Source organism: Populus nigra, chromosome 17, assembly GCF_951802175.1.
Source record: "Populus nigra chromosome 17, ddPopNigr1.1, whole genome shotgun sequence".
NCBI classification, from domain to species: Eukaryota; Viridiplantae; Streptophyta; class Magnoliopsida; order Malpighiales; family Salicaceae; genus Populus; species Populus nigra.
In genome coordinates, this window is record NC_084868.1 from 1,299,519 (window position 1) to 1,326,275 (window position 26,757).

Consider the following 26,757-nt stretch of genomic DNA (forward strand, 5'->3'; position numbering starts at 1 on the left):
GAGTAAACTGAAAAAGCATAACCATAAAGAGTCCGTTTTTTTGGTGATAAAAGAGAAGGTAATAGTGAGTGGTGGTGGAGAATAAAGTGATGGTGGCAGTGACGGAGCAGAAATAGATAATGGTGGTTGTGATTGAAGTAGTTGGATGATATTATATGTAGATTATTATTTGTAGAATATTTTATGAAATTTTATTAGTTGAAAATAATTTTTAGTAAGTAAATTAAGTTTGAAGGTTGACTGTAAAATATTTTTTATTAATCAATTTTACTCTAAAATATTTTATGAAAAATAAACACATAATTTTTTTTTTAAAAAAATACTTTCCAGTTAAATATTTGAAGCAAAACAAACATACTGTAAATTTTATTACTACTAACTAGTGGCTATACCTCAACGTTGCATATCCTGCAATAAAATTCTCACAACTTCTTTAATACGGTGATAAATCTCCAATCCTTAAACTATCATAATGAGGAGGAGGAGGAGGAGGAGGATGAGGAGGAGGAGGAGGAGGAAACCATTTTAAGTAATCATTTATATGGAACAAAGCTTGATTTATCGAGAAGAAGGCATGAATAATATGTTGTATTACTAGAAATAGGAAAACACAGTGTTAGTTTAGAAAGAAAGAGATAGTTGCAAAATAGTTGCACTTTTTACGTAGAGGTGGCTTGGGACCTTCAAATTGATTAAATGGATTGATACTTGATACCATGTTACTTCTTTATAATTACATTCTCTATGACTATTTAATTCAGATTTGATGGATATTAATCTGAATTGATAAGTGGATATTTTTGAATAATTACTTTGCTCGATGAGTAATGAATACAGTTCAAATATTATCAAACTCAACACAAACCTAACCTGAAATATATTTTTGTATTATATAAATATATATGTAAAATATTTTTTAGTAAAATATAATATATATGTATCTTAATAATGATACAACACATACATATATATTATTTTATTTTTTATTAAATAATAAATAAGCAATGAATATTCATATGAATACTTAAAACTCAATGGACAAAGTAAGGATACTTAAATCTCTTACTAAACGAATAATGAATAGGGTATAGATATAAAAAAATTCATCTCATGAATACTCATTACCATCATTTAGCCTTATATTTTAAACTCGATAACCACTAAATCCATATCTTAATACAACTTTTTTTATTTGATATCAATGCTAATATATCAAGTTTAGATTCAAAAAGAAATTCATAAAAAAAATACCAGATTTCAATATGTATGATTTATTTAAAATCCAAGATTTGTATTGATTTATGAAAATCAATCCCAAAATATTTCAAGTTAACATTGTAGTTGTTAAACTAATTGATTTGGAAAAATGTTTGAGTTACTGGATCATCCTGCAAATTACCAAGTTAACATGATTTAATAATTTTAGTTAAAACAATGTTGTTTAGTTTTTTTTTAATTTTTTTTGGAGTTGACTCCATCATGTTTGAATAAGGTCAATCAAGTCATTATATCTCATTCAAGTCAATCAAGTTTCATAAGGTCAATATTTGTTTTTTCAACTTGAAAACCAACCCGAGTGAGATTTTAGGGTAAGGGATTTCTTTGTTAACCTATTAACCAAGTTAGATTTAATAACTATGGTTAGAACCCACGAACAAATCCATGTATTGATCTTTTTTTTTTTATCAAAGCATATTTCAAACAAAAGCCTATAAAGTAAAAAAATAACACTCAGAAAGCTCATAAATTAAACTAATTCATCAACACGTGTTCTTATTTTGGGGCATCTTTTTATTTTGTGACTTTTATATTCTCTTTCAATTCTCTCTTGAACCCTTTAATAAGCAATTTCTTTATCTTAAAAGAAAATTATAAGCATTCTTAATTAGAAAATCTTCCACTTAATTCTCTTTTAAGCATTCTTAATTAACTCCTTTTAACTTAATTAATGGATAATTAGGATGAAATTCTTCTAAGTTTTATTAAACTAATGTAAAGGATCTCTCCTTAGCTACATATACACTTTAAGAATGATAGAAAAAAGAAGAAAAAGAAAAAAGAAAAAAGAAAAGATAATTTGCATTATTGTAATTCTTATTGCCTATTTCTTTAGCTTCTCTATAACTTTTTGTTTTATATAAAAGTTTCCTTCACATCTAAATACCTAACAAAATCCTATCTAACTCCTAACCAACTAACTAATAGCAACACATACTTTATTAATTAACAACACAAGCTTTATTAACTAACTCACGTCTATACCTCCTTCTTGCCAATTCCCAAGATTCTTGTCCTTAAGGATCTTGTGCAATTTTTTTGAAATTAATAATTGGGTTCTTCCTAATAACTTTGATGTTGTTCATCTTTTTACTAGTGTCAAACAAATAAAATGAAACTCTCTTTCTCACAAAGAGAATAACCTTAAACTCTAGTAGATGCTTAAGAGAAAAGTGTTTAACTAAATAATCATTTCAAACATTGATCAATTTTTTGTAGAAAAAGCATACTTCTCCTTAATGATCTTCTTAGACTTACACAACCAAATATGTTTTGCTTGTTAAGGAACCACCACCTATAAGAACCCTCCTTAAGCTTCTTCTTCTTGGATTTAGTTTCTTTTTCCTCGTCAATTTTCTCAATGACACTTTCCTCTTCCTTTTTTAATCCATCATCCATATAATTCCCAACTTCCTTGCACTTTCACCCTATAATTCTTAATCTTTTAATCAAACGCTCCATTTTTAGAAGATCCAAAAATTATTTTATAATAAGCAATATTGTTTTATTCAAAGAATCAAACTTTACTTTGTTTTCTTCAAAACCTACTTCTTGTTTCTCTCAAAAACTAATCTTGGATTTAGTTAAAGAAGAACATTTTACCATTTTAAAAGTGTTTTGATCCATCGTAATAAGTTCTTAATGTAATGAGAATTGAACATAAACATTCCTCTCCTTTATGATTGAATGAATACTTGTATAATATTGGAGAGCATTGATAACTGAAATAACATCTTGTATTTGAAGTAAAGCTTATTTTTCATTATGAAGCATAACAAGCTTTGTTATAATCTTGAATGACTTGAACAATTGAATCAAGTCAATTTTAGAAACTTCATGACCCAAGTAACAAACATGGATAACTTTGAAAGTTTCATTCATTTTCTCTTGTGCTTGGGTTGCTTTTATGGATGAAGGAATCACAAAAAATGATGTTTTTTAGCTTTTTCTTCTTTTTCTTCTTCTTTTTTTTTTCTTCTGAATCACAACATTGATTTCTTGAAGTTATTGGTGAATATTTCACATTTGTTCTTCAAATCTCTTGTTGTGTTCCTCCAAAACCTTCACCATGTTGTTTTCCACTATTATTAATTGTTTCTTAAACATAAGCTACCTTTCTTTACCTTTAAAAAACGACTCTGGTACCAATTATTAAGGATATCTCTTTAATAACAAAGAAACTTTAAGAAGTATAGAAAGTAGAATAGAAATAAAAGAGAATAAGAAGAAGAAGAACTAGAAGGAAAAGAGAAGAATGGAGAAAGAAGAGAATATGCATTCCTTAACTTTTAAGCTTTTCTTTTGTACAAGAGTTTCTCTCTTGTCTAACTACTTAATAAAATCTTATATACCTAATAAGGTAATGTTTAAGATTGTGTGATATATGTTGTTTTTTAAAATATTTTTTATTTAAAAATATATTAAAATAATTTATTTATTTTTAAAATTTATTTTTGATAATATATCTAAAAATATCAGAAAATATTATTTTAAAATAAATTCTTGAAAAGAGAAGAATGGAGAAAGAAGAGAATATGCATTCCTTAACTTTTAAGGTTTTCTTTTATACAAAAGTTTCTCTCTTGTCTAACTACTTAATAAAATTTTATTTACCTACTAAGGTAATGTTTAAGATTGTGTGCTATATGTTATTTTCTAAAATATTTTTATTTGAAAATATATTAAAATAATTTAATTTATTTTTTTTTAAATTTTATTTTTGATATTATATCTAAAAATATTATTTTAAAATAAATTTTTAAAAAGAGAAGAATGGAGAAAGTAGAGAATATGCATTCCTTAACTTTTAAGGTTTTTTTTGTACAAAAATTTCTCTTTTGTGTGACTATTTAATAAAATTTTATTTACCTATTAAGGTAATGTTTAAGATTGTGTGGTATATATTGTTTTTTGAAATATTTTTTATTTGAAAATATATTAAAAAAATTTAATTTAATTTATTTTTAAAATTTATTTTTGATATTATATCTAAAATATTAAAAAATATGTTTTTTTTCAAAAACACTGTTTAACTGGAAAAATAAATACAGTCTAACTAAATAACACCTGCTTTATTGATTACCAACACATGGTTTATTAACTAATTCATTCATGTGTATAACAACTAAGTATGTCTTCCTTAATCGTCACAAAATCAGCAGGCATCAAGAACCGCCTCATTCAAGGCTTCAGCTGTCTCAAACACCTAAAACACATCCACGCAGCCCTTCTCCGTCTCGGCCTCGATGAAGACACTTACCTCCTTAACAAGGTCTTACGTTTCAGCTTCAACTTTGGAAACACGAACTATTCCTTTCGCATATTAGATCAAACGAAAGAACCCAACATTTTCCTTTTCAATACAATGATTCGTGGCTTAGTTTTGAACGATTGTTTTCAAGAATCCATTGAGATTTACCACTCTATGAGGAAAGAAGGGCTTTCTCCTGATAGTTTTACTTTCCCTTTTGTCTTGAAAGCGTGCGCGAGGGTTTTGGATTCTGAGTTGGGTGTCAAGATGCATAGCCATGTGGTGAAAGCAGGTTGTGAAGCGGATGCGTTCGTTAAGATAAGTTTGATTAATTTGTATACGAAATGTGGGTTTATAGATAATGCATTTAAGGTGTTTGATGATATTCCTGACAAGAATTTTGTGTCGTGGACGGCGACAATAAGTGGGTATGTTGGTGTTGGGAAATGTAGGGAGGCGATTGATATGTTTCGTAGGTTGTTGGAGATGGGTTTGAGGCCGGATAGTTTTAGTCTTGTTGAAGTTTTGTCTGCTTGCAAGCGAACTGGGGATTTGAGAAGTGGGGAGTGGATTGATGAGTATATAACGGAGAATGGCATGGTAAGGAATGTGTTTGTGGCTACTGCTTTGGTGGATTTTTATGGCAAATGTGGAAACATGGAGAGAGCGCGTAGCGTCTTTGATGGGATGCTGGAGAAGAATATTGTTTCTTGGAGTTCTATGATTCAGGGTTATGCTTCTAATGGGTTGCCTAAAGAAGCTTTAGACTTCTTTTTTAAAATGTTGAATGAGGGTTTGAAACCTGATTGTTATGCTATGGTGGGAGTTCTTTGTTCTTGTGCGAGGTTAGGGGCGCTAGAATTAGGGGACTGGGCTAGCAATTTGATCAATGGAAATGAGTTCTTGGATAATTCTGTCTTGGGTACGGCATTGATTGACATGTATGCAAAATGTGGGAGAATGGATAGAGCCTGGGAAGTTTTTAGGGGGATGAGGAAGAAAGATAGAGTAGTTTGGAATGCAGCTATATCAGGTCTTGCCATGAGCGGACATGTGAAAGATGCATTAGGGCTTTTTGGCCAAATGGAGAAGTCTGGGATCAAGCCAGACAAGAACACTTTTGTTGGCTTACTTTGTGCCTGTACTCATGCTGGTCTAGTTGAAGAGGGTCGTCGATATTTCAATAGTATGGAGTGTGTTTTTACCTTGACTCCAGAAATTGAACACTATGGATGCATGGTGGATCTTCTTGGTCGTGCAGGTTGCTTAGATGAAGCTCATCAGCTTATCAAAAGTATGCCAATGGAAGCCAATGCTATTGTTTGGGGAGCATTGCTGGGTGGATGCAGGCTGCATAGAGACACCCAATTGGTGGAAGTCGTGCTGAAAAAACTCATAGCATTAGAACCGTGGCACTCAGGTAATTATGTTCTTTTGTCAAATATATATGCAGCAAGTCACAAATGGGAAGAAGCAGCAAAGATTAGGTCAATCATGAGTGAGAGGGGGGTTAAGAAAATACCAGGGTATAGTTGGATTGAAGTGGATGGAGTTGTTCATCAATTCCTTGTGGGGGATACGTCCCATCCTTTATCAGAGAAGATATATGCAAAACTTGGTGAATTGGCCAAGGACTTAAAAGCAGCAGGTTATGTTCCCACGACAGATCATGTGCTGTTTGACATAGAAGAAGAAGAGAAGGAGCATTTCATTGGTTGTCACAGCGAGAAGCTGGCTGTTGCCTTTGGTTTGATAAGCACAGCTCCAAATGACAAAATTCTTGTTGTGAAAAACCTTCGTGTTTGTGGTGATTGTCATGAGGCAATAAAGCACATTTCTAGAATTGCAGGTAGAGAGATAATTGTGAGAGATAACAATCGATTCCATTGCTTTACTGATGGTTTGTGTTCGTGTAAAGATTATTGGTGAAAACTGTTTGAGGTAATGGTTTCACTGGGACATGTTTGACGTGTTATACTGATCCACCATTCTTTAGAGATGAAACGACATCTGCTGGAATAGAAATCAGTAGAAGCTCAGAGGGAGAAGAAACTTCCGAAAAGCAAAGGTATGTATAGGATCAAAATTCTTGAGTGTATCATATAAAAAGAGAGTTTTATGAATCTCACCAATGTAGGATTCATCCAAGGATTTTATTTGAGCAAAACACCAGTCTGGCTGCTGTCTATCTCTCAAATGTTTTAGCTTTGGCCTGCAAGGAATCCTCCTGGTGGCAAGTTAGGCCACTTTTAAAGCTTTTTGTATGCATGCATGCAAATGTAAAAAATATCATAAATTCATATGAATTAAGAGCATAGAACTTTATTTATAATAGTAAACAATTAAATTTAAAATTATTGAGTTCAAAAAATTAAGAATAAAAACTTGAAATCATATAGATATATGAAAATATCAGGGGAATATTCTCAGATTTTGCTATCCTCGGATTTTGCTAATAAAAATAAGAAATGCCTAATAGTGAATAGGAATGTAGTAATGAAAAAAAAAACCTTAAAACAACGAAATAAAAATAATAATAACAGAAAGATGGTGAATGGTGGGTTGTTTTTATTAAATAATGGCACTTTTGAAGTTTTAAGAGTTTTTAATGGTGAAAAAAGGATGCAAGCAAGAACTTCTTTTCATTTCTGGGACGTCCTCTTGGTACGTGGCATTCTTCTTCGAAAGAGAACCTCACTGAAGCTTGCTAACGAGTTGCATTTTATGAGGTAATGCCTGTACCAGAGCATTTACTGGTACATGCATTACCTCATAAACTAGAGATGAAAAGTTATGAACCATGTCCGCAATATTATGCCAATAGAGTGAATTATTTTTGCTGCATTTTCTGTCATTTTACATCTGGGAAATATGTTCTTATATCAAGTTTGTTACCTCTGTGCTGCTTAATTTGTTGCACAATGTTAGAGGTTTATAAGCAGTTAATCGGTGATGATAGTGAAACTGTGTCTTGATGAGTAGCTCAACAGTTTTTGACATTTTTTTATGGCAGGACCAAAGCAGCAAGGCAATCATGCCAATTACATGCAATTGGTTTGGATTTTTGTTTCAAAATCCCCAGTTTGATGCCACACACGATTGAAAGCCAGGTAATGGTGTTTTGCAGGGTCCTGTTCTTCGGCTGATTTTTCTGATGTCTTAGGCTGCAAAATCCTTTCTTTGCAACATTTTTAGCCCTTTTGCAGGTGAGAAAGGTAATTGAATCCTGAATGAGTTCGACCCCAGACCGGACCAAATTTAGCAGCAAGAAATTCACTGCTAGAATAGATATCAACTGAGATTGGATCTCCTCCTGCGTTTCCTCTATGTGCTTTATTTACCACTCCATTTCTTGATTCGTTTCTGTCATCTCTCATTTTGGCATTACATATCTATTGTTCTGGGGACTTTTTTTCTTATTTATCCGTATAGCTCGTTTACTTGAGGCCTGCAGCAGCAACAAGGCCAAGCATTTGGAGTTTTCAGGACCCAAAAATCAACCTGAAGATTGCTGCCATCTTGGAAAAAGCAATGCGGTTCACCTGGTCTCTCTATTTATGTGTGGGCAAGCACTAGTATGATTTTCAATTTTGAAATAGCCCTTGGCTGGAAGTGACAAAGATGACAGGGTGGGGTGATTGTTGAGGAAAACTTGTTCAAGTTGGTGGTCATTTCAGTGAAATGCTTCAAAGATGCTATGTTCTCCCTTGAACAGCTTAATAACTACAAATCTTGGCATTCTTTTGCTCTCCACAGTTTAGACTTGAATCTCTTTCCTCTGGTTTTGTCATTGATGAGTGAAGAAATTTTATTGATTAAAAAACGAAGAAAAATATCTGCTACAGCTGACACAAACAACCAACATAATTCTAATAGGACCAAAAATCGTTAAATAAATTAGTCAGAAAAAGGACGGACCTCATTAGCTACATTCCTATTAGGATAAAGATGAAGAGTCTTGATGTTACTTTATCAGGGTCCATGCTTCCTCCTATTAGATGGCTACTCTTTCAAGTTTTCTGCAAAACTTACGTTCTGAAGATTCTATAGTTCCCTGAGTCAATCTTTGCCACAGTGGCTGATTTGCTACAATCCCATCATTGGTTCCTTCCCTTCATGATACAGACATAAGCACAATAAGAATAGCAACAAGCATAAAAAGACAGAATTCGACGAAATAGGTTATCACACAAAAAACAAAGTTGCAGAAAGTCTGATTTTTACAATCTATTTAACTTTAAATAGGATAGAAAATCAACCTTACATGGTAAGAAATAAGAACCCTGAAGTCAAAAGGAAGAGAAACCACACAAAAAAAAGAGAATCATATAAAATCGAGAAAAATCAAGAAAAAATAACAAAAGTGACTCAAACAATATCTTGAAGGTCAAATTTGATGGTGTTTTGAAGCTTGTTTGATTATAGCCAACTATGTCTTTCATAGAACGAGGTCTCATGAATCCCCTAGAAAAATTCAAGTTTGATTCAAAGCTCTCTTGATTGAGCGTGAAGTTGAAGAAGAGGGGCAAGAAACGAGGGAGGATCGAAAGCTACGGCTTTTTTAATGTTATTTTGTTGGTATGGTGCGATTGAGTCTCGTCTTTAACTTAATTCTATTCAACTTGTTTATAAATATATCTATCAGTTCATCTGCATGATTCATTAGTAGCGACCTCATCTAACTATGCCAAATCTCACCCTGCTCAGAATCTTTATTTTTAGTCTAGCTACATGATTTTATTCATTATAACATAATTTTAAAACTTAATTCAGGTTAGGGAGGCTGAGAGGATTGATTTAAATTTTTTCTCAACCAAAATTTTTAATTTAAATAGTTTTAGATCTTGGTTGGGCAACAATTAAAATTGACCGGCATTTCTTTATTTTGAAATATTTTTTAAAAATATATTAAAATAATAATATTTTAATGATATTGGAGTGGGATCTATCTCAAAGTTGTATCTTAAAAGTATGCTTCCTTCGCCTAATAATACAAAGACACTCTCCCTTCCGGCCGCTGATTGCCCTTCACCTCTCATCGACATCCACTTATGACGTATCCAATGACGAGGTGAAATAGAAATACTTTAACACTCTGGCTCAGTCAACCCTCCCACCAGGTCCTACCATTCATCGAGTTTATGGCCATCTTTCAATCTAATTTTCAACAATTTTATTGACAATTCATGTGAAGAAGAATTTTATGGTTGTTTTTCTAAATATTTTTTATTTAGAAATATATTAAAAATATTAATTTAAAATAAAGAAAGAAATAAAAAGAATTAAAATTTTTTAAAAGTATTTTTAAAATATAAAAACAAAGAGGAAAGTACAAGTAGGAATTTTCATTCTTCCGTATGGAAATAATTCTAGCTCTGCCCTGTGGCTTCTCCGCACCAGTCTCTAACAAAAGTAGAGAGACAAAAATCAGCATTCTAGATAATGGCCAAAATAGAGAACAAATGCGTGTTTTTGTTCCTACTCGCAGCTGACCGACCTCTGCTCTCTCACGTCACAACTCCCGTCAACAAACACCATATTACTCTTCTTTTACACTCTTTTGACCGTCCACTCTTCTACTTTACTCCCACCCGCTCCTCCACTCTTCTTCTCTCTATATATATACCCTCCGCTCCCCGTTCTCCAATGTCCTAAAACATCAACCAGATCAAAGAAACAGTAGTGTTGAAGACAATCCTGCAAGCTGATATTCAATTCAAACTTGAAAACCTACAGAAAAACATGGGAAACTACACTTCTTGTTGTGTTGTTTTTACCTGCTCAAGAAAAGTACCCAAGACTGCAAAACTTATGGATTCTCAGGGGAACTTGAGGCAGGTAAGTCTCCCAGTGAAAGCTGCAGAGCTTATGCTTGAAGAACCTGGCCATGCAATTTGTCCATTGCATGAGCTCAAGCAAAGGAGTCGTGTCATAGCCATGCGAGCTGATGATGAGCTTTTGCCTGGAAAGGTATACTTGTTAGTTACTTTAAGTAAGGTAAACTGTAAGATTTCTGCGTCGGAGGTGGCAATCATGGAGTCTACTATTGCTGCTTGTGCGAAAAGGTCGGGCAAGAAGAGAAATGGTGCCCAGGTTTTGCCTGCTATGGCTGTGGAGATGAGGGAGTTGGAGGAGGGATCAGAGGGCGAGGCTAACGTTTTGGAAGGAAATGATCTTACGAGCTCTAACGGTTGCCGGTTAGTGAATTATAGGCAGTGGACTCCGGCGTTGGAACCCATATCGGAGGATTTTTGATCGGAGAAATATTTTTTCTCTCTTAAATTGTCCAGATCACTGTTTTTAACCGGGCATGACCCAGGTTAATTCATGACCTTATCATTCTGGGCTTTGATTTTTTTTTTTAAAAAAAGAGAGACATCAAGATAAACCTAAATCAAATTGAGATGTAATGATAGGGCTACTCAATGAGAAGTTAGGTGTGCATATGGTTAACTAACAAGTAGGATTAAAGAATTCAATTGATTTGTAATTAATTTATCACTCCTTTGTGTAAAAGTTTTTTTTTTTTTTCCTGGCGTCAATTGTGAGATGATTAATGGTCATTATCCTAAATAGATGTGGCCTGCATTATGCCATATGTTGGTCTAATTTTTTTTTATCACATAAGAAGAGTATTAAAGGGATGCAAACATTTTCATATCAGTAAAACAAATTGAGATTTGGATTAATGACTTGACTAAATTTAATTAACTCGTATAATTTTGATAATATAAAAAAAAAACTAACAAAAAACTAGCAAAGAAAAAAAAGGTAAAAATAATAATTTGAACTGATCCATGTTAATATATCAAATCTAAAATCTGGTCGTGATACCGAGATAATCCTGTCAAAAACAAATTGAATAAACCAATGAAACTTAATTATCAAATAACACATTGTTAAAGTGCGAAATTGAAATAAATTTTTTAAATAAAAGCAATGAAAAAAAGATATAAGTCAACATGTTAACCTCGTGACTATGTGCATTGGATTGGAATAACCCAAAAAAAAAACAAGAATGAAATTTTAATGAATGAAATTTAAATAAACAATTATGAAAATAATAAATAAATAGCCATTAAAAGAATAAGGATCAATTTTGATATAAGAATTAAATAAAACCAAATGACAATTGATGAAATTGAAAAAAATAATAATTTAAAAAGATAAAAAAATAATAATAACCTGTGTTAAAAGTTGAAACCTGGAATACTGGTCATGAGCTCGGGATTAATCCTGTAGAAGACAAACCTTAAAGAAATAACAAAGTGAATTAGATAAATGATAAAAAAAAATTCATATAAAAAATCAAAATCAAATATTGAGAGATGAGATTAAAAACTAAAGTCAATTAGAAAAATGATAAAAAAAATAAATAGTAATTAAAAGAATAAAGACTAAATTTTATATAAAAATTAAATGAAAGCAAATTATAAGGGATTGAATTGAAGAAAAAAATTAACTCATAAAAAATTAAAAAAATAACAATAAAAATAATGCGAATCAAATTGTATACATGAAATAAATGAAAAGAAAATTTTGTATTTTGTTAAGGAGAAGAGAGAGAAAAGCGGAGGGAGAAGAAAAACATTCACTATAACCACATTACTAGTCCGTCATTGACATACACCCTGCCACCAGTAAGATCTTGGTGTGCCACTTTTAAAGCTACCCCAAAAGGTGGTGTTTGACTGCCGAATGAGTTTGCACTCGTCACCTAAAATACATGATCTTCTCCTCCTTGTTGTATACGCCAGACACTTGTTTTTTTAAATTATATTTTATATATGTTAAGAGATCTAATTGTTCCTTATCCTATTTGATAATTAAAGAAAAACCATAATGAAATGAAAAAAACATTCTCAGACATAAATTTAAGAAAATAAAATTGCAAGGATAATTAAGTAATTATACCGTGTAAAAAAGATGAAAAGAAAAGAAAACATGCCTTACCCAATTACATTCTTTTATTTATTTCAAGGGTAGGTTAGTAACTCCACTATACAACAAATATATAAAAAGATTGATTTACCCCATTCAATTTGGTAATGTGCAAATAAGTCTTGTGAAAAGATTATTTTACCATTGAAATTTATTTCTTTTGGTTTTAAACGGGGAGAGTAAAAATATAATTACATTATAGCAATTCATGCAGATGAGTCTTGTTCCATATTTAGTGTTTTTATTTTAATTTATAAGTTGTAATAATGATATAAATTATTGAAAAGTTGTAATTCAATTGATTTTAGTCTTATGTTTACAAGTTCAAACCTCTCTTTTATGTTGAATCTACAAGCTAACCATATGCAAGTCATAGGGTGCAAAACGGAGCAGGATTGAGACCCTCTTTTTTTTTTTTTCTTTTCTTTACCAACTTTAATTTCCCATGGAAATTCTTTTCTCTTGACCTCACAATCAATCATCATGATAATTATTAACATAGTCAATGAAACTTTCATTTAAATTTACACTATAAGGAGATAAATATATTCTCACAAAAATTAATTTCTCCCACATTTTCAAGCAAGCTCAATGAACAAAATAAATAAATAAATGATTTAATTATTCATGAAACAAATCATATTTTTTTCCCACCCAAAGGCAAACTTTAATGAAATGTCATGTTGGTTTTATTTCTAAATCAATTAAATAACCAACAAATTAACCTCCACGCTATTATGGACAACTCAACAAAAATAAAAAAATTAAATTTGTAAATCTACTCTTAAAATACAAATATTCTAAAATTAAGTTTAACTAACATTTAGTTACCGTGCCAAAAACTAGGCAAATTTTATTAATTAAATCAAATGTCAATTTATAATCACATAAATGGAGATCTTTTTCACATAAAGAAAATAATATATTCTATAAATAGATGGCGAGTAAAACAAATCGTATCTCTTTCTCTCGTAACAAAATGAAAATGATTGAGAGATGGTGATTAAAATCTAAATTTAAAATAAGATATTGGAGAAAACTATTAAAGATGATATTTGCTGAATTGCCAGAAATTAATATTAATAGATAAATTTAAAGAGGTTAAAAATGGGGTGATTTTTAGGTGGCATAAAGAAATTAAAAATCTAATTTAATTTATAAAAAAGACGTATACATAAAAGAACTCTAAATTTGTAATTTAATTATTTATTTGTTTAAATATAATTATAAATTAGAATATAAATGATGTTATTCATTCAGTATTACTTTAAAAAATTAGCTTTAATAATAACTTGTGAACGAAAAGTAAAAAACTTGCATCTCAAGTGTCAACATACATGTAACTAAATCATCTAGTAGGTGGTTCAATAGTAAAAGTTTGAGACTAAGAGATTTATTTTTCTGGTGGTTTCAGATTTGAGCCTTGTGGTTACTAATATGATGGCCACTGGAGACTTACATGGTCGTTAATTTCAGAACTCGTGAGATTAGTCGAGGTGCATGCAAGTTGATCTGGACACCGACGTTAATAAAAAAAATATACATGTAACTAGTTAAAAAAATAGCATAATTATCATGCTATTATATAGTTTTGGAATTTAAAAAATAGGTTATAATAAAATAATTTCTTATAAATGCATTTGCCAATTTCACCTATCAACAAAACTACTAAAAAATTATATTTTTTTTTATTTTCATTTTTTTTCCAATTTTATACCATGCTCTCTCTCTCTCTATGTTTTTTTTTTTAAAAAATCCTTTCGAGACCTAATTTTATATAAATAATTTTGTTTTTCAATATATGCAAAACTTGGTCAATTAGACCATGACTAATCAACATGTAGCTGTGGGTTGGAGGGAAAAAAAAATTCTCATAATTATACAACTGATTTTCATAGTTTTACTGTTTAGGATAAGGACAACGATCATTAATACTCATAGAATAAATTAATAAAAGATAATGGGTCGCATGCGTATCCTAACCAGCTGGTTTGGACTTTGGATAAACAAATTATGTCATCCTATTATCAAAGCTTAAGAGATTGCACAACTGTAAGCAATGATAACTCCTTTTCTAATATTAAAACCCAAAAATCGGCATAAATATATTGTTATTGAACTAAGCCTCGTTTTGTGGGTCAACACAATTGTAAGCATAGATCTTAAACCCGGCTCGATAGCCGGCTTAGTCTAAGATTTGGGTTTCAGGTTCCGAGTTTTGACGGAATCATCGGGTTACCGGGATCAATTTTTTTTTTTAAAAAAAATCAAAACGATATCGTTTCAGTAAAAACAAACAAAAGTTAACGGGTTGCGATCGTGTCAACCAAATCACCCCCAGGTTTCTTCTTTCTTTATTTTTTCTTAAACCTACTTTGTTCTAGTCCCGGGTTGGTGGGGTCCTGGGTCGACCCGCCGGGCTAAATCGGGTTTCAAAATTATGATAGTAAGCAATAATTACTCTCTCCTTTATTTTTCCTTTCTTTTTTTTTTTTAATTCAAACCCTTTATTTTATAACATTTGAAGTCCAAAAATATTCATAAGTCTTGAATTAAAAAAAAAGAGGGTAAGAAGTTGTTGGGCAGCACTTGATTTATAATTAAAATTTGAACTTTTAGATTATTGTTGTAAAATATTTATGTTAAATAGGTTGAGAACTTGATTTAATAATCTATAAGATATTAAACTTAATTATATATAAGTTGTTAAATCCTTATCTTATGAACTATATTGAGTTTTTATCCGTACACAGTTGAGTTAATCTTATCTTATCTACTAAGTTCATTGAATATTATTTGTTGAGTTGAATTTTTGTTTTGCATGTGACACATGTAATTTTGAGATACGTAAGTTTTTAAATTACGTTATTTTTCAAAATAAATTTTTAACTTTGATATTTTTTTAATTTTTAATGCAGCTTATCTTATTAATAATTTGTTATTTTTAATTAAGATACGAATATTCATGTTAATAAAAAAATTATAAAAATAATTAATACAGCTTATCATGTTTGAAGTTTAGAATAATTTGTCATGGTTATTAAATCTAGTTTTGACACTTGGGTTGATTCACTAACAGGTGATTTGGAGCTTAATAGGAGTTGGACTGTATTTTGAATTATTTTTTTGTTGACCAAACTAAATATTAATGATTCGATGAGTTAATGTATAATTTAGTTGGCTTATGCTCATAACATGATCAAAATCAAGAAATTAAAAAAAATTAACATAATTTTAAATAAAAAAGAATCGGATATGTTTTAATGCCTTTTATCGGATAAATTTAATAATTTTAAAAAATCAACATAATTTAATATCGGATTAATTGGTGAATCGTTGATTAACTCAATAACCACCAGTGTAATAGTGATATCCATGTAATTTAATGCCTTTTATCTATTTATTTTTTTGGAGGAAAAAAAGAAGAAGAAGAAGAAGAAGGAAACAAACAAAGTACAAGTGGCCCTTGAATTAACGTGTCTCGAGTTTTTAACAAAACTAAAATCAGACACAAACCACTAGAGGACATCCTTCTAGCCCACAAATTCTTTAAATAACACAAAGCTTTGGAACCTAAACGCCACTGTTTTCGCTTTCTTGTCTCCCTCCTCTCTGTATGTAGCCGGCTTTTGCCGTCTCACTCTCCTTTGTTTATGCTCCCTCCTTCATTCTCAACCCTCTTTTAACAGCACACAAAAATGGCCTAAAAGCAAAACCCAAATAGAAAAGATTAGTGTTTTAGGCCCAGAAAGGCACAAAGTTTCCATCTTTCATGTTTTGCTTTGGTGTGTGTGTGTAGATATCTATAAAGATTTAATCTTGGGCTCTTCAATTCTTTTATGGGAAAAGCGCTTTCTAATATATCCAAGCAGCTGGTTCATCATCACTCAAAAAAACAAGCAAGAACCACATCGATAATTAAACAGTTCGAGAAGATGGAAAACAGTTCTGGTTTAGACAAGAGCAGCAGCAACAACGGTACTGGTAACAGCAACAACACACGTGTGCCTTTGTCAGATGTTGTGTCTGATTGTATTAAGAGGTGGTTTAAAGACACACTCAAGGAAGCCAAAGCAGGAGATATCAATATGCAAGTCTTGGTTAGTCAAATGTATTATAGTGGTTATGGAGTCCCTAAAGATGAACAAAAGGTATGCTCTTTTTTTTTTAAAAAATCTTTTTATGGTTTGGTGTTGCTTTTGTTTATGATTTGATGAATTGGAGTTGTTGGGGTTTTGTGTTGGGTTATTGATGAGGAATTTGAGAGTGGTTATTTTGTGTTTGTTTGTTGGGATTGTAGGGAAGAATTTGGATGACAAGAGCATCAAGGACTAGGTCTTGGGTTTGGAAGGTTTCTAATAAGCAACCAGGTTTGGTTATGATCTGTGTTGTCATTTATTTTTCATCAAATATAAGTATGGCTATCAGGGTCATTACTGATATTGCTTCCTTGGTTTATCGTTCTTTGTTAGGGTATAATGCAAGTGATTCGGATTCGGATTCGGATGAATTGAAGGGTGATTCTTAATTAGACCAAGAATTGGGTTTCAAAACAATTGAAAGGTGAGCTTGTGTCCTGCTTGTTCTTGACCATTTTGTCTGTTTAAGTTGTATTTGTTATATTTTTGCCAAGAGTTTCTTGAGTACTTCACATGTTTTCTTGAGTCTGGTTTTATGGAAATTCATCACTAGTCATGCAAGTGGCTTTATTTGGTGCAGCAAGGGATTCTGATTGTATTTTGAAGTCATTTGCTTGATAAGTTAATGATAATGAATTTGATTGTGATTACAGAATAACAAGTCTGTCAACTGTTTTGACTTTTGAGACAAATTTGGTGTATTTCTTTATCAGATTCTCAGGACTAAGAAGAATTCACCTCTCCTTCTTTGGGTCATCTGAATACTAGACAAGCTGAAGTATATATAATAGTTCATCTCTCTCTTTTGTGCTCAAATATTCCCAGGCTGGATGTCCAGCCTATCCAGCCTTAGATGCTAATGGATGGGGTATGAAATCTGACAGATGCCTGATAGGAGAGTGTCACTACAAATATTCCCCTAGAACTTGTTTAGCGTTTGAGTTGGGGAGCATCTTTGAACATAGAATGTTAGGCTGAGTGTCCAGCCTTTCAGGGAAATAAACAACAGCTCTCCCCCCTTTCTTCCTTGGCTCTGGATTCCTGTTTTGTTTCAAAGTGTTTGTGCGGTCAATTTTCAATTATACTACATTGTGTGATCCAGACTAATTTATTTCCTTGTCCATCTAAAAAAAAGTATTATTTGTATTTATATGTTTTCCACATTCTTATACAATACTTTTAATAGCGGTAATGTGAATTCCATTAGTATCTCCAGTTCCCTTTCTGCTAGTTATTTCTGTTGCATAAACTCGCTTTTCTTTATTGTATTTTCCACTATTTTCATCCTGCTGTTTTGTTCACTCAACCCCTCTCCTGCATAATTTAGCATATTTCTGATCTCTATCGGGTATTTTTATCTCAGAGCTCTGTAGCTGTAGAGTAGTAAATTAGGTTTTGTAAGGATGTTGTTTCTTATAACTGTCCTGGTTTAAAAATTAAAAAATGAATTTCGTAGCATTTGTCTTTTGACCTGATCATTGCTCTTCTATTTCCATGCTCTATGGTTTTTCATAAAATTTTTTTACCTTAAAACCATTGTCATGAGCATTCTATTTGGCAAGGCTATCCCTCTTCCCTTCTACATTAGAAAATACACAGGGAAATTGCTTCCATTGTGACTGGATTTAGATGTCATACAGACTCTATAGGTTGTAGGATTTTGTACATCCATAGATCTCCAATAGCATTGTGGATTAGCTAGCAAAAGGACACAATGTTTTTCTTGTGCACTATGAATTTGGTTTTCAGGTCATCCTCAAAAATTCGAGGAACTTTTGTATGTTGATGCTTGTTCTCATGAATGAAATATTCTTTTTTTTTTTTTTAAAAAAAAAATGCCACACAAAAGGACAGAAAAATTGAACGAATGCGTTTGTGTAATGTCACAAGATACCGACACCGCGAGGACTGTTGTCTAGAAACTTTTCTCGGGGGAGAAAATGGGTTGATGTAATAAAGCAATTACATGATTATATCTGGATGTTGCCTTTGTCAATTTTAAAGCATCAATCTTTGTTGGAATTATGATCTATCTGATTTTTGTGCGGCTAAGCCAGCCCTTCTGACATAATTGTATCACCTTTGTGCCAGTTTTCATGCCCATTTATCTGAACCATCTCGTATAATTGGAAGCACTTCTTTATTGGCTTTAATCTCTTCCTTTATTGTATTTGTAGGGATGATGTTGTTCCTGATCTTCACCAGCTTTCATGTGCTTGTAACAGCTCTATCCTCTTTTACCCCCTTCCCCTCGTGTGGTGTTCTGTCCCCCCTGGATGTATTTTTGCATTTAAACTGTTTGTTACCATAAAAAACTTGGTAATTGTAATTTCGCTATTTCACAGGCAAGAGGCCTTTGTCAGTTGAGTTCATTTAAACGCAAAAATGCTGACCTTTTGGTTTCACAATTTCTTAAAACCAGTGAAATATGATTTTGCTTTTCTTATAATTTCATTAGGAAGCGCATTGGGTCTTGAACTAACAGCAGCAGCTCAGCAAGGGGAACCCTTTCTTTTTCTCATCTCATTCTAGGTGTCAGCTGAATTTGATCTCAAGTTGTTTTGGATACTGGTAACTTGTATTTTTTTTTTTTTTTTAACGTGGGGTGTCCGGGCCAGCTTACGCGCACCACGACTATTCCCCACGGCCCGCTGGACATCCTGCAAGCCCAGGAGCAGGTAAGGCACCGCGGGGGTGACAGACGTACACTTAGAGGGTCGAACCCGGGACGGGGACGGAATAAGTCACACGAATTGACCACAGCAGTTAAACTCTCAAGTGCTGGGTACACACGAGAGCTCGAACCAGGGCACTCAGGCAGGGCAAAGCCTGCCAAGGCCACTGAACTACAAGCCTCGGGTGTTGGTAACTTGTATTCTTCTACTATGGGATGATCACTTTCATGCTGAATAATATTGGAAGTTCTAAATGGACCAGAAAAGTAACAGTCATGTTCTATTCTTGAGTTGAATTTGTTGCCTCCAATTTTCTGCTCATTCCAAAGTTCAAATCCACACTTTGTAGCACCTGTCAACCCTACAACCTTTCAGAATAGAAAATTTAGACAGTCTGATTGGCACCCAGAACGAATTAAAAGGACTCTGAATATGGAGAAGCACGATACTCTAATGATCACCCTTTCATACGAAGCACGATACTCTTATGATCACCTTTCATTCAAAACCTTGCCTATGCTTCTCCTTTTGCAGCGGCGATAGCCTTTCTTTTTAGGTAACAACTATTGTTACAAGACTAGACTTGTATCGGCATGATTCAAATCCCGGGTCATGGATATGTCGAGTTGATTTACTAGTTAGGGGATCAATCCAAGCTTTGAGTATTTTTTTTTGAAAAAATCCCTTAAAACAACTTTGTTCAAGCTTTTGCCATGTACTTGAAACAATGTCGCCTAGTAGATCTTGAGTCTATGAGGTGGCCCATAAATTTGGCCGAGTTTTATAAAAATAGTAACAAATACCATAAACATCATGGGTCAATGTTAGACTCATGAATCTCATATCCACAGTGAACCTTTCTAATTTGCAACTAGATTTAAGAAAAAACGGGGGCAAATTATAATAATCCTAAGATTAATTTTCACAATGATGGAAAATTGGGATACGTGAGATTATCATCAGCCAGATTAATTTTCACAATGATGGAAAATTGGGATACGTGAGATTATCATCAGCCATATAGGCTTGAGAAAAAATATATTATAATTTTATAGTTTATTATTAACATATACTAAAAAGCTTTGGAATTTTATTGTTGCAATGAGCAGTGAAATACCAAGATTTTTTTTATTTTAGTTCTCAAAACTTTTGAAGATTTTTTTTATTTCAAACTTATTTTTTTTAATTTCATCTTTCAACATTAAGTTTACTGGGTATTAGAATTTATAATTTATTTTGATTTTTTTCTATGGAGTTATCTCGTTCTTATAACCGGGTTGCGAGTTTTGCAAGTTAGTTATATTGACTTAAGTTATTTTTGCTGTTCTTTTTTTAATTTATTTTTTCAACTTCATCCTTCAACATTGGGTTTATTGGAAATTGAACTTCATAATTATTATTTGATTTTCTTTCTACGGGGTTATTATGGTTTCATAACTCGGGTCGCGAGTTTTGTGGGTTAACTAAGTTGACTCAAGTTTTTGCATATATTTTTTTCAATCTCATCCTTCAACATTAAGTTGATTGAGAATTATACTTTATAATTTTATTTTATTTGATTTCTTTGGAGTTATCCTGGTCTCCTAACTCAGGCTTGATAGGTTAATCCAAGTTGACTTGAGTCAGTTTTTTTTCTATTTTTTATTTTTTTTTCAATTTAATTATTTGAAATCGGGTTAATTGAAAATTGAACATCATATTTTTTTTTAGTTTTCTATAGGATTATCATAGTCTTATGACTTAGGTCGTGGGTTACGTAGGTTGAATCGAGTTTTTGTTTTTCGTCGTTTTTTAGTTGATTTGTTTTCAATCTAATCCTTCAATATTAAGTTGATTGGGAATTAAACTTCATAATTTATTTTGGTTTACGTTTTATGAGGTTATCTTAGTCTTATGATCCGGGTTAGGAGTTTGATCGATTGGCTCGGGTGTTTTTCGTGTCCTTTTTAATTGATTTTTTTTAATTTCACCCTTCAACATTGTATTGATTGAGAACCAGCTTTGACAGATTAACTTGGGTTAACCCAACTCATATTGAATTTTGTTTTTAATTTAATTCTTCAACATTATGTTGATTGAGAAATAAGTTTAATACTTTTTTTCTTTCTACAGGGTTATTAGAGTCTCATGATTTGGGTAACAGATTTAACATTTTAGCTCTAGTTGATCTAAGTCAATCTAATATATTGTTGTTGTTTTTTTTTTCAAATATTTCATCTTTATTCTTTTAGTAAAACTACATTTTTATTGGTCATTCAGGTTGTCTTTGAACTTATCAAGTCGACCATATCACAACAGGTCAATTTTCATATAGTTTAAATTTTTTCTCTACTAGAAAATACATTAACAATACTTGATTTTTTTTATCAAAAAACATTTGATCTGATCCACAACGTCACGGGGACAATGATTTAGTAAAACATAGTAAACCAAAATGCTATTTTACTATTCAAGTCGACCATATCACAACAGGTCAATTTTCATATAGTTTAAATTTTTTCTCTACTAAAAAATACATTAACAATACTTGATTTTTTTAATCAAAAAACATTTGATCTGATCCACAACGTCACGGGGACAATGATTTAGTAAAACATAGTAAACCAAAATGCTATTTCACTATTCATGTACTGTGGTGCCACTGTGACTTGACAAAATTAGCTTTTGATCCCTAATATTTATGTTTATTAACATCTCAGCCTCTTAACTTTTTTGTTTTTTATTTTGATCTTCAAACTTTATTTTCACCACCGGTCAATTCTTGGGTTTTGAGAGAAGAGAGAGAAAATCACTAGAAAATAACGAGGCACGAAAAAAATTTGACCGGCCATAGAAAAAGTCAATTTTAGTATTAATGCTCATGTCTTAGAGATTATAATTCAATGGTAGTTGTTTTGCCCGTTAAACATGATAGTCAAAGTATATCAGGGTCGTGAAGATTTTCTAGATTCAATTCAATTTTTTATTTTTGAAATAATTTTAAGATATTTTGAGATTTAAAATGAGGTAATTTAGATTTTTAATATGTTTTAGAGGTCTTTACGCGATAGGGCACTTTTTGAAGACTTTCACCTTTTGAAGCTCACTTGACAGAAGAGGGGTAGCAGGGGCTTTGGAATCACATTTTATGGTCAAAATGGGCTAAAAGTAGTAGCCATAAACCTCCGGCTAGATTTTTTAGCAATCAAAGTTTGCCAAAGCATTGTTACAATAGATAATGCGTCGTTTATTATATATATATATATATATATATATATATATATATATATATATATATATATATATATATTTAATATTTTTTAGATGATATGTCATTTATTGTGAATTGTTTTTACATCATTGCCCACTCAATGTTAAGGGTGCAAACATGTGGGTTTGGGCTAGGCCCAAACATGCCTAGTCTAGGTCAATTCACGCTTGCTATTTTTTATTTTGAAGTCATGAGTATGAGTTTGGTCTTTTAGCCTATATTTTTGTAATTTAAAGCAAATAGTTTTTTAAATTAATAATTTTAATTCTATTTAACAAATGATCCAACTCATAATTTATTTTTAATTTAAATAAATTTTTATTTTAAAAAATAATTACAATGCTATTCAACAAATCATATGATTATTTCATACTTTTTAAATAAAATTATACATTTTTCAACAAATCATATGATTATTTCATACTTTTTAAATAAAATTATACATTTTATGTTTATACTTGCAATCACTTTAAAAAAATAATATATGAGCTTAATATGTAAATGCTTTTGAAAACTTTCATATTAATATTCAATGTGAGCTAAACCGTCATTTGATTGTTAATTTTTATATGTTTTCATAATTTAATTATTCTTTGATTTTGTTTTTCATATAGCCACTTAAAAATTATGAAACTTTCCTTTTACATTATGGTAAGTTTTTGCTTGAAAAACATATGCTAGCAATAAAAAAAGGTTCATAAAAAAATAAGTTAATAAGGAAATGAGAGTTTTGCAGAAATAAAAATTTTCACTCGACTTAAATTATTGAGATTCTTAAGAATTTATATTTAAATAGTCTTATAGTTTTATTAAAAAATTGTTTTTAATAAAAAGGCTTTTTTTTATAAATAAGCAATTTACTTAAGAAATGCATTTTGTCTTCTAAAATGTGAATCAATTAATCTCCTATAAATATTTATTTTAATTATAATATAATTAAATAAAATTAACTTTAATTTTTTTTTTTGCACGTCATCATGGGAACCTAGAAGCTAATGGCTACTAAACAAAGCAGAACATGGAGTTAATAAGAAAATAATATGAATCAATTTTAAGGATGTAGCTCAATTAGTTAGGTTTTAGATTTGCTTTCTAAAGGTTACCAATTCGAGTTTCACAAATCTCAAAGTCATCGGAGATTTACATGGTCGTTAACTTCAGGGCTCGTTGGATTAGTCAAGATACTCATAAGCTGATCCATACACCCACGTTAATAAAATAAAAAAAAAACAATGTAAAGCCACTAGACATACACAATATGATAATCAACCTGTTTTGATTCAATCCAAATTTAAGTTATTATATACAAGTAATCCTATTAAAAGCTAAGAAAACTAGTAATAAGATCTAATCTAGGATTTGACATTAGAGCTGGGATAGCGAATTGGAAGAGCTCGGATAACAGGTTGGGTGAAATGAGTTACAGGTCGACGAGATGTTCTAGTTATTGTTGGTGGATTTTTTTTTCTCTTCTTTTCTCTCTCATCCTCTGAAATTACATTTGACCATCTTTATTGTTAATATTTCAACTTTAATTCTTATTCTTTTGATTTGTAATTTTTATTCTTGGCCATTTTGTAGATTGTTTATTCAATCTCATTTTTCAATCCTAATTTGCCACCTGTTCTTTTTTCTAGTTTGGTTTTTATTTTTTGATTATTTTTCAGGTTTTTTGTTGATTTTTTTTCTTATAATTCCACCATTCAATAGAAAGTTGTTTTTATTTTTATATTTCAAACTTGATCCTCATTCTTTTGATTATTTTTTAGTCTTTTTGTTCAATTTATTTTGCTTTTCAATTTCATCCTTCACTAAAAAATAAAATTGATTTTGTATTTTAGTTTTAATCCTCATTCTTTCAATTGTTTTTTTTTTTGGGATCATTTTATGTAATTGATATTCTTTTTCCAAAGTAATCCTTTACCATTTAATTGGTTGAGGATTGAGTTTTGTGGTTTTTCAAGATAAGATGCTTCCATCTAATACCCCAAATTATGAGTTTGAAAAATTAACACGAGTTGACATTGTTTTTTTTTTTTTTACTTATTTTCTTTTTAGCTTTTTTTATGTTTTCTTTTCTACTGGTTTATCTTGATCTCATGACATAAGGTGTGAGTTTGCCAGGTTAACCAGGGTTGACTCGCTTCTTATTCCCCAAGTTACATGCTTGTCATGCTAATTCGGATTGACTAAACTTATTTTTTTATTCTTTTCTTTTTACCCAATTTTATCTTCTTGTATTTAATGGGTTGAAAATTGAGTTACATTGTTTGTTCTCATTTACAAAAATATTTATTTCTCAGGTCATTGTTATCACTTTGTTTTTTAATCTGGTCCATTTGCTATTATTATCTTATTAAAATAAAACTAATTTATTTGATCTAGTTCGGCCTATAACTCGAGTTATATATTTTTTTCTTTTTTAAAATGTATTTGCACTACCTAAAAATTATTTGTAATAAAAAAAAGTCTATGTTGCGTAACATGGGTACAAATTTAGTTACAAAACAACTAAAAGGGCTCTATGTATTTGTTGTGTATTTTTTTTATATCATATTTAGTCTGTATTAGTCTGTTTTTATATCATATTTTATAGTTGGATATTTTACTTTGTTATTTTTATGTAATTGCCTTTCAACAAGGCAGTCTTCATTGATTTTTTTTCAAATTCATTATTTGATATTTGATTATTAAGCCCTTAACTTCATTGTTTGTTACATTTTTTTTTTGTTGATTTATCCCGGTCTTATATCACGAGTTAATAGGTTAGCTTCCATGATTGCCTCATATTTGTTTTCCTTAATTTTTTTTATGAAATTGATTGTTTTTACAATTTCATACTTTGGCGTTAAATTATTGGCCTTTATGCAATGCAATTTTTTCACTTTTTTTTTTTTTTATGTTGGGTTATCCCGAGTGCGTGTTAGTCAAGTTAACTCAAGTTAGCTTATATTTTCTAACTCAATATTTTTCTTATTTAACTTCAATCTTTTTTTCTAAGTTCTTCTTTTGAAAGTCTATTTTTTTTATCTTAATCTCATGTTGTAAGTGGTGGGTTAGTCAAATTAACCCGTGTTGACTCGGTTTTTTTCTCATTTTTTTTATGACTTTATTTTTTTTATTTTCATCATTTTGCATTAAATTATTTGTTCTTGAACTTGTCATTTTTTTGCTTCTCTTTCTGTGTTGTTATTTCAAGAGCGGGTTGGTTAAGATAACCTGGGTCAACTTGCATTTTCTTTCGCATTGTTTTTTATTTAACTCGGGTTTTTTTTTGTTAGGTTCTTCTTTTAGAAGTATATTTTTTTTATTCCGATCTTATGTCGTGGGTGGCGGGTTACTCGAGTTAACCCGGGTTGACTCAGATTTTTTTCCTTGATTTTTTATGACCTTTTTTTTGTTTTAATTTTATCATTTTGCATTAAATTATTTTCTTTTGAGCTTTGCCATTTTTTCACTGTTCTTTCTTTTTGGTTATTCCGAGAGCAGATTGTGAGTTCGTCAGGTTACCCAACGTTGGCTCAGGTTTTTTTCTTCAGTGTTATATTTTTTTGATTTTTTTTAGTTTTTAATTTTGACATTAGGTTGTTAGGCCTTAAACTTTATAATTTGTAAATTTTTTTTTATACAGGTTCTTTTAGTTTTATATGAGTTGTATTTTAGTTAATTTAACCAAAGTTATCTCAAATTATAATATATTTTTTTCCATTCAAAAAAAGCTTAGCCGGAACAGTGATACAGCGATGAATCGCTTGCCCACTATCTAGTTTTATAACTATTTAGAAAAGGATCTTTCTGTAGATTTGTGACCAAAGTGCAAGACATCCAGCTTAATATTTAAAAGAGTTAGTTTTCCAAAGTCAAAGACCAATCAACTCTTTTTTTTTTATTATTATTATTTAAAGCCTCCATATGATAAATTTTAATAAAATACTAATAACCCCTTATATTTTCCCAAAAAGAAAGAGTGACAAAAGACCCTTTCTTTTTTATACTGATATCGACTGCCTACTTATTTGTTGTATTAGCACCTGCTACACGAAACTACAATTTTAATCAGATCTAAGATTACCTCCCTTCAGATCTAAGATTAACTTCCTTGATAGTCATATAATAAAAAAATAAAAAAGTCTGCCTCAAAAGGGCATGTTTCTACGCTATGATTGTCATATTATCATGAAAGTTAAATAGTGTGGGTTTTCACTATAACTCTAAATATAAATT

General features: G+C 30.9%; 3 protein-coding genes across 6 annotated transcripts; all 3 read left to right on the forward strand.

Annotated features, from left to right (window-relative positions):
* Window positions 1-4,369: 4,369 nt before the first annotated feature.
* Window positions 4,370-8,281, forward strand: LOC133676471 (putative pentatricopeptide repeat-containing protein At3g08820). 3 transcript variants are annotated; one of them, XM_062098138.1, is made up of 3 exons: window positions 4,370-6,596; window positions 7,542-7,638; window positions 7,724-8,281. In XM_062098138.1, exon 1 carries the CDS (start codon window positions 4,409-4,411, stop codon window positions 6,455-6,457), a length of 2,049 nt encoding a protein of 682 aa, XP_061954122.1. In that variant the 5' UTR covers window positions 4,370-4,408; the 3' UTR covers window positions 6,458-6,596; window positions 7,542-7,638; window positions 7,724-8,281. The 3 variants fall into 3 exon arrangements, with proteins under 3 accessions (XP_061954122.1, XP_061954121.1, XP_061954120.1); XM_062098137.1 differs by having other exon boundaries at window positions 7,735-8,281; XM_062098136.1 differs by having other exon boundaries at window positions 7,542-8,281.
* Window positions 8,282-10,089: 1,808 nt separating this feature from the next.
* LOC133677193 (uncharacterized) lies at window positions 10,090-11,057 on the forward strand. Its single transcript, XM_062099066.1, has one exon. It carries the CDS (start codon window positions 10,271-10,273, stop codon window positions 10,781-10,783), a length of 513 nt encoding a protein of 170 aa, XP_061955050.1. The 5' UTR covers window positions 10,090-10,270; the 3' UTR covers window positions 10,784-11,057.
* A 4,930-nt stretch (window positions 11,058-15,987) lies between these two features.
* Window positions 15,988-19,057, forward strand: LOC133676452 (uncharacterized). 2 transcript variants are annotated; one of them, XM_062098094.1, is made up of 4 exons: window positions 15,988-16,620; window positions 16,770-16,839; window positions 16,942-17,032; window positions 17,322-17,806. In XM_062098094.1, exons 1-3 carry the CDS (start codon window positions 16,309-16,311, stop codon window positions 16,995-16,997), a joined length of 438 nt encoding a protein of 145 aa, XP_061954078.1. In that variant the 5' UTR covers window positions 15,988-16,308; the 3' UTR covers window positions 16,998-17,032; window positions 17,322-17,806. The 2 variants fall into 2 exon arrangements, with proteins under 2 accessions (XP_061954078.1, XP_061954077.1); XM_062098093.1 differs by lacking the exon at window positions 17,322-17,806 and adding an exon at window positions 18,786-19,057 and having other exon boundaries at window positions 15,990-16,620.
* The last annotated feature ends 7,700 nt before the right edge of the window (window positions 19,058-26,757 follow it).

Coding starts and splice junctions, on each gene's coding strand:
- LOC133676452 (XM_062098094.1), top strand. CDS start 16,309: ATGGGAAAAGCGCTTTCTAATATATCCAAGCAGCTGGTTCATCATCAC. Junction 16,621..16,769: donor TCCCTAAAGATGAACAAAAG/GTATGCTCTTTT, acceptor TTGGGATTGTAG/GGAAGAATTTGGATGACAAG. Junction 16,840..16,941: donor GGTTTCTAATAAGCAACCAG/GTTTGGTTATGA, acceptor GTTCTTTGTTAG/GGTATAATGCAAGTGATTCG.
- LOC133676471 (XM_062098136.1), top strand. CDS start 4,409: ATGTCTTCCTTAATCGTCACAAAATCAGCAGGCATCAAGAACCGCCTC.
- LOC133677193 (XM_062099066.1), top strand. CDS start 10,271: ATGGGAAACTACACTTCTTGTTGTGTTGTTTTTACCTGCTCAAGAAAA.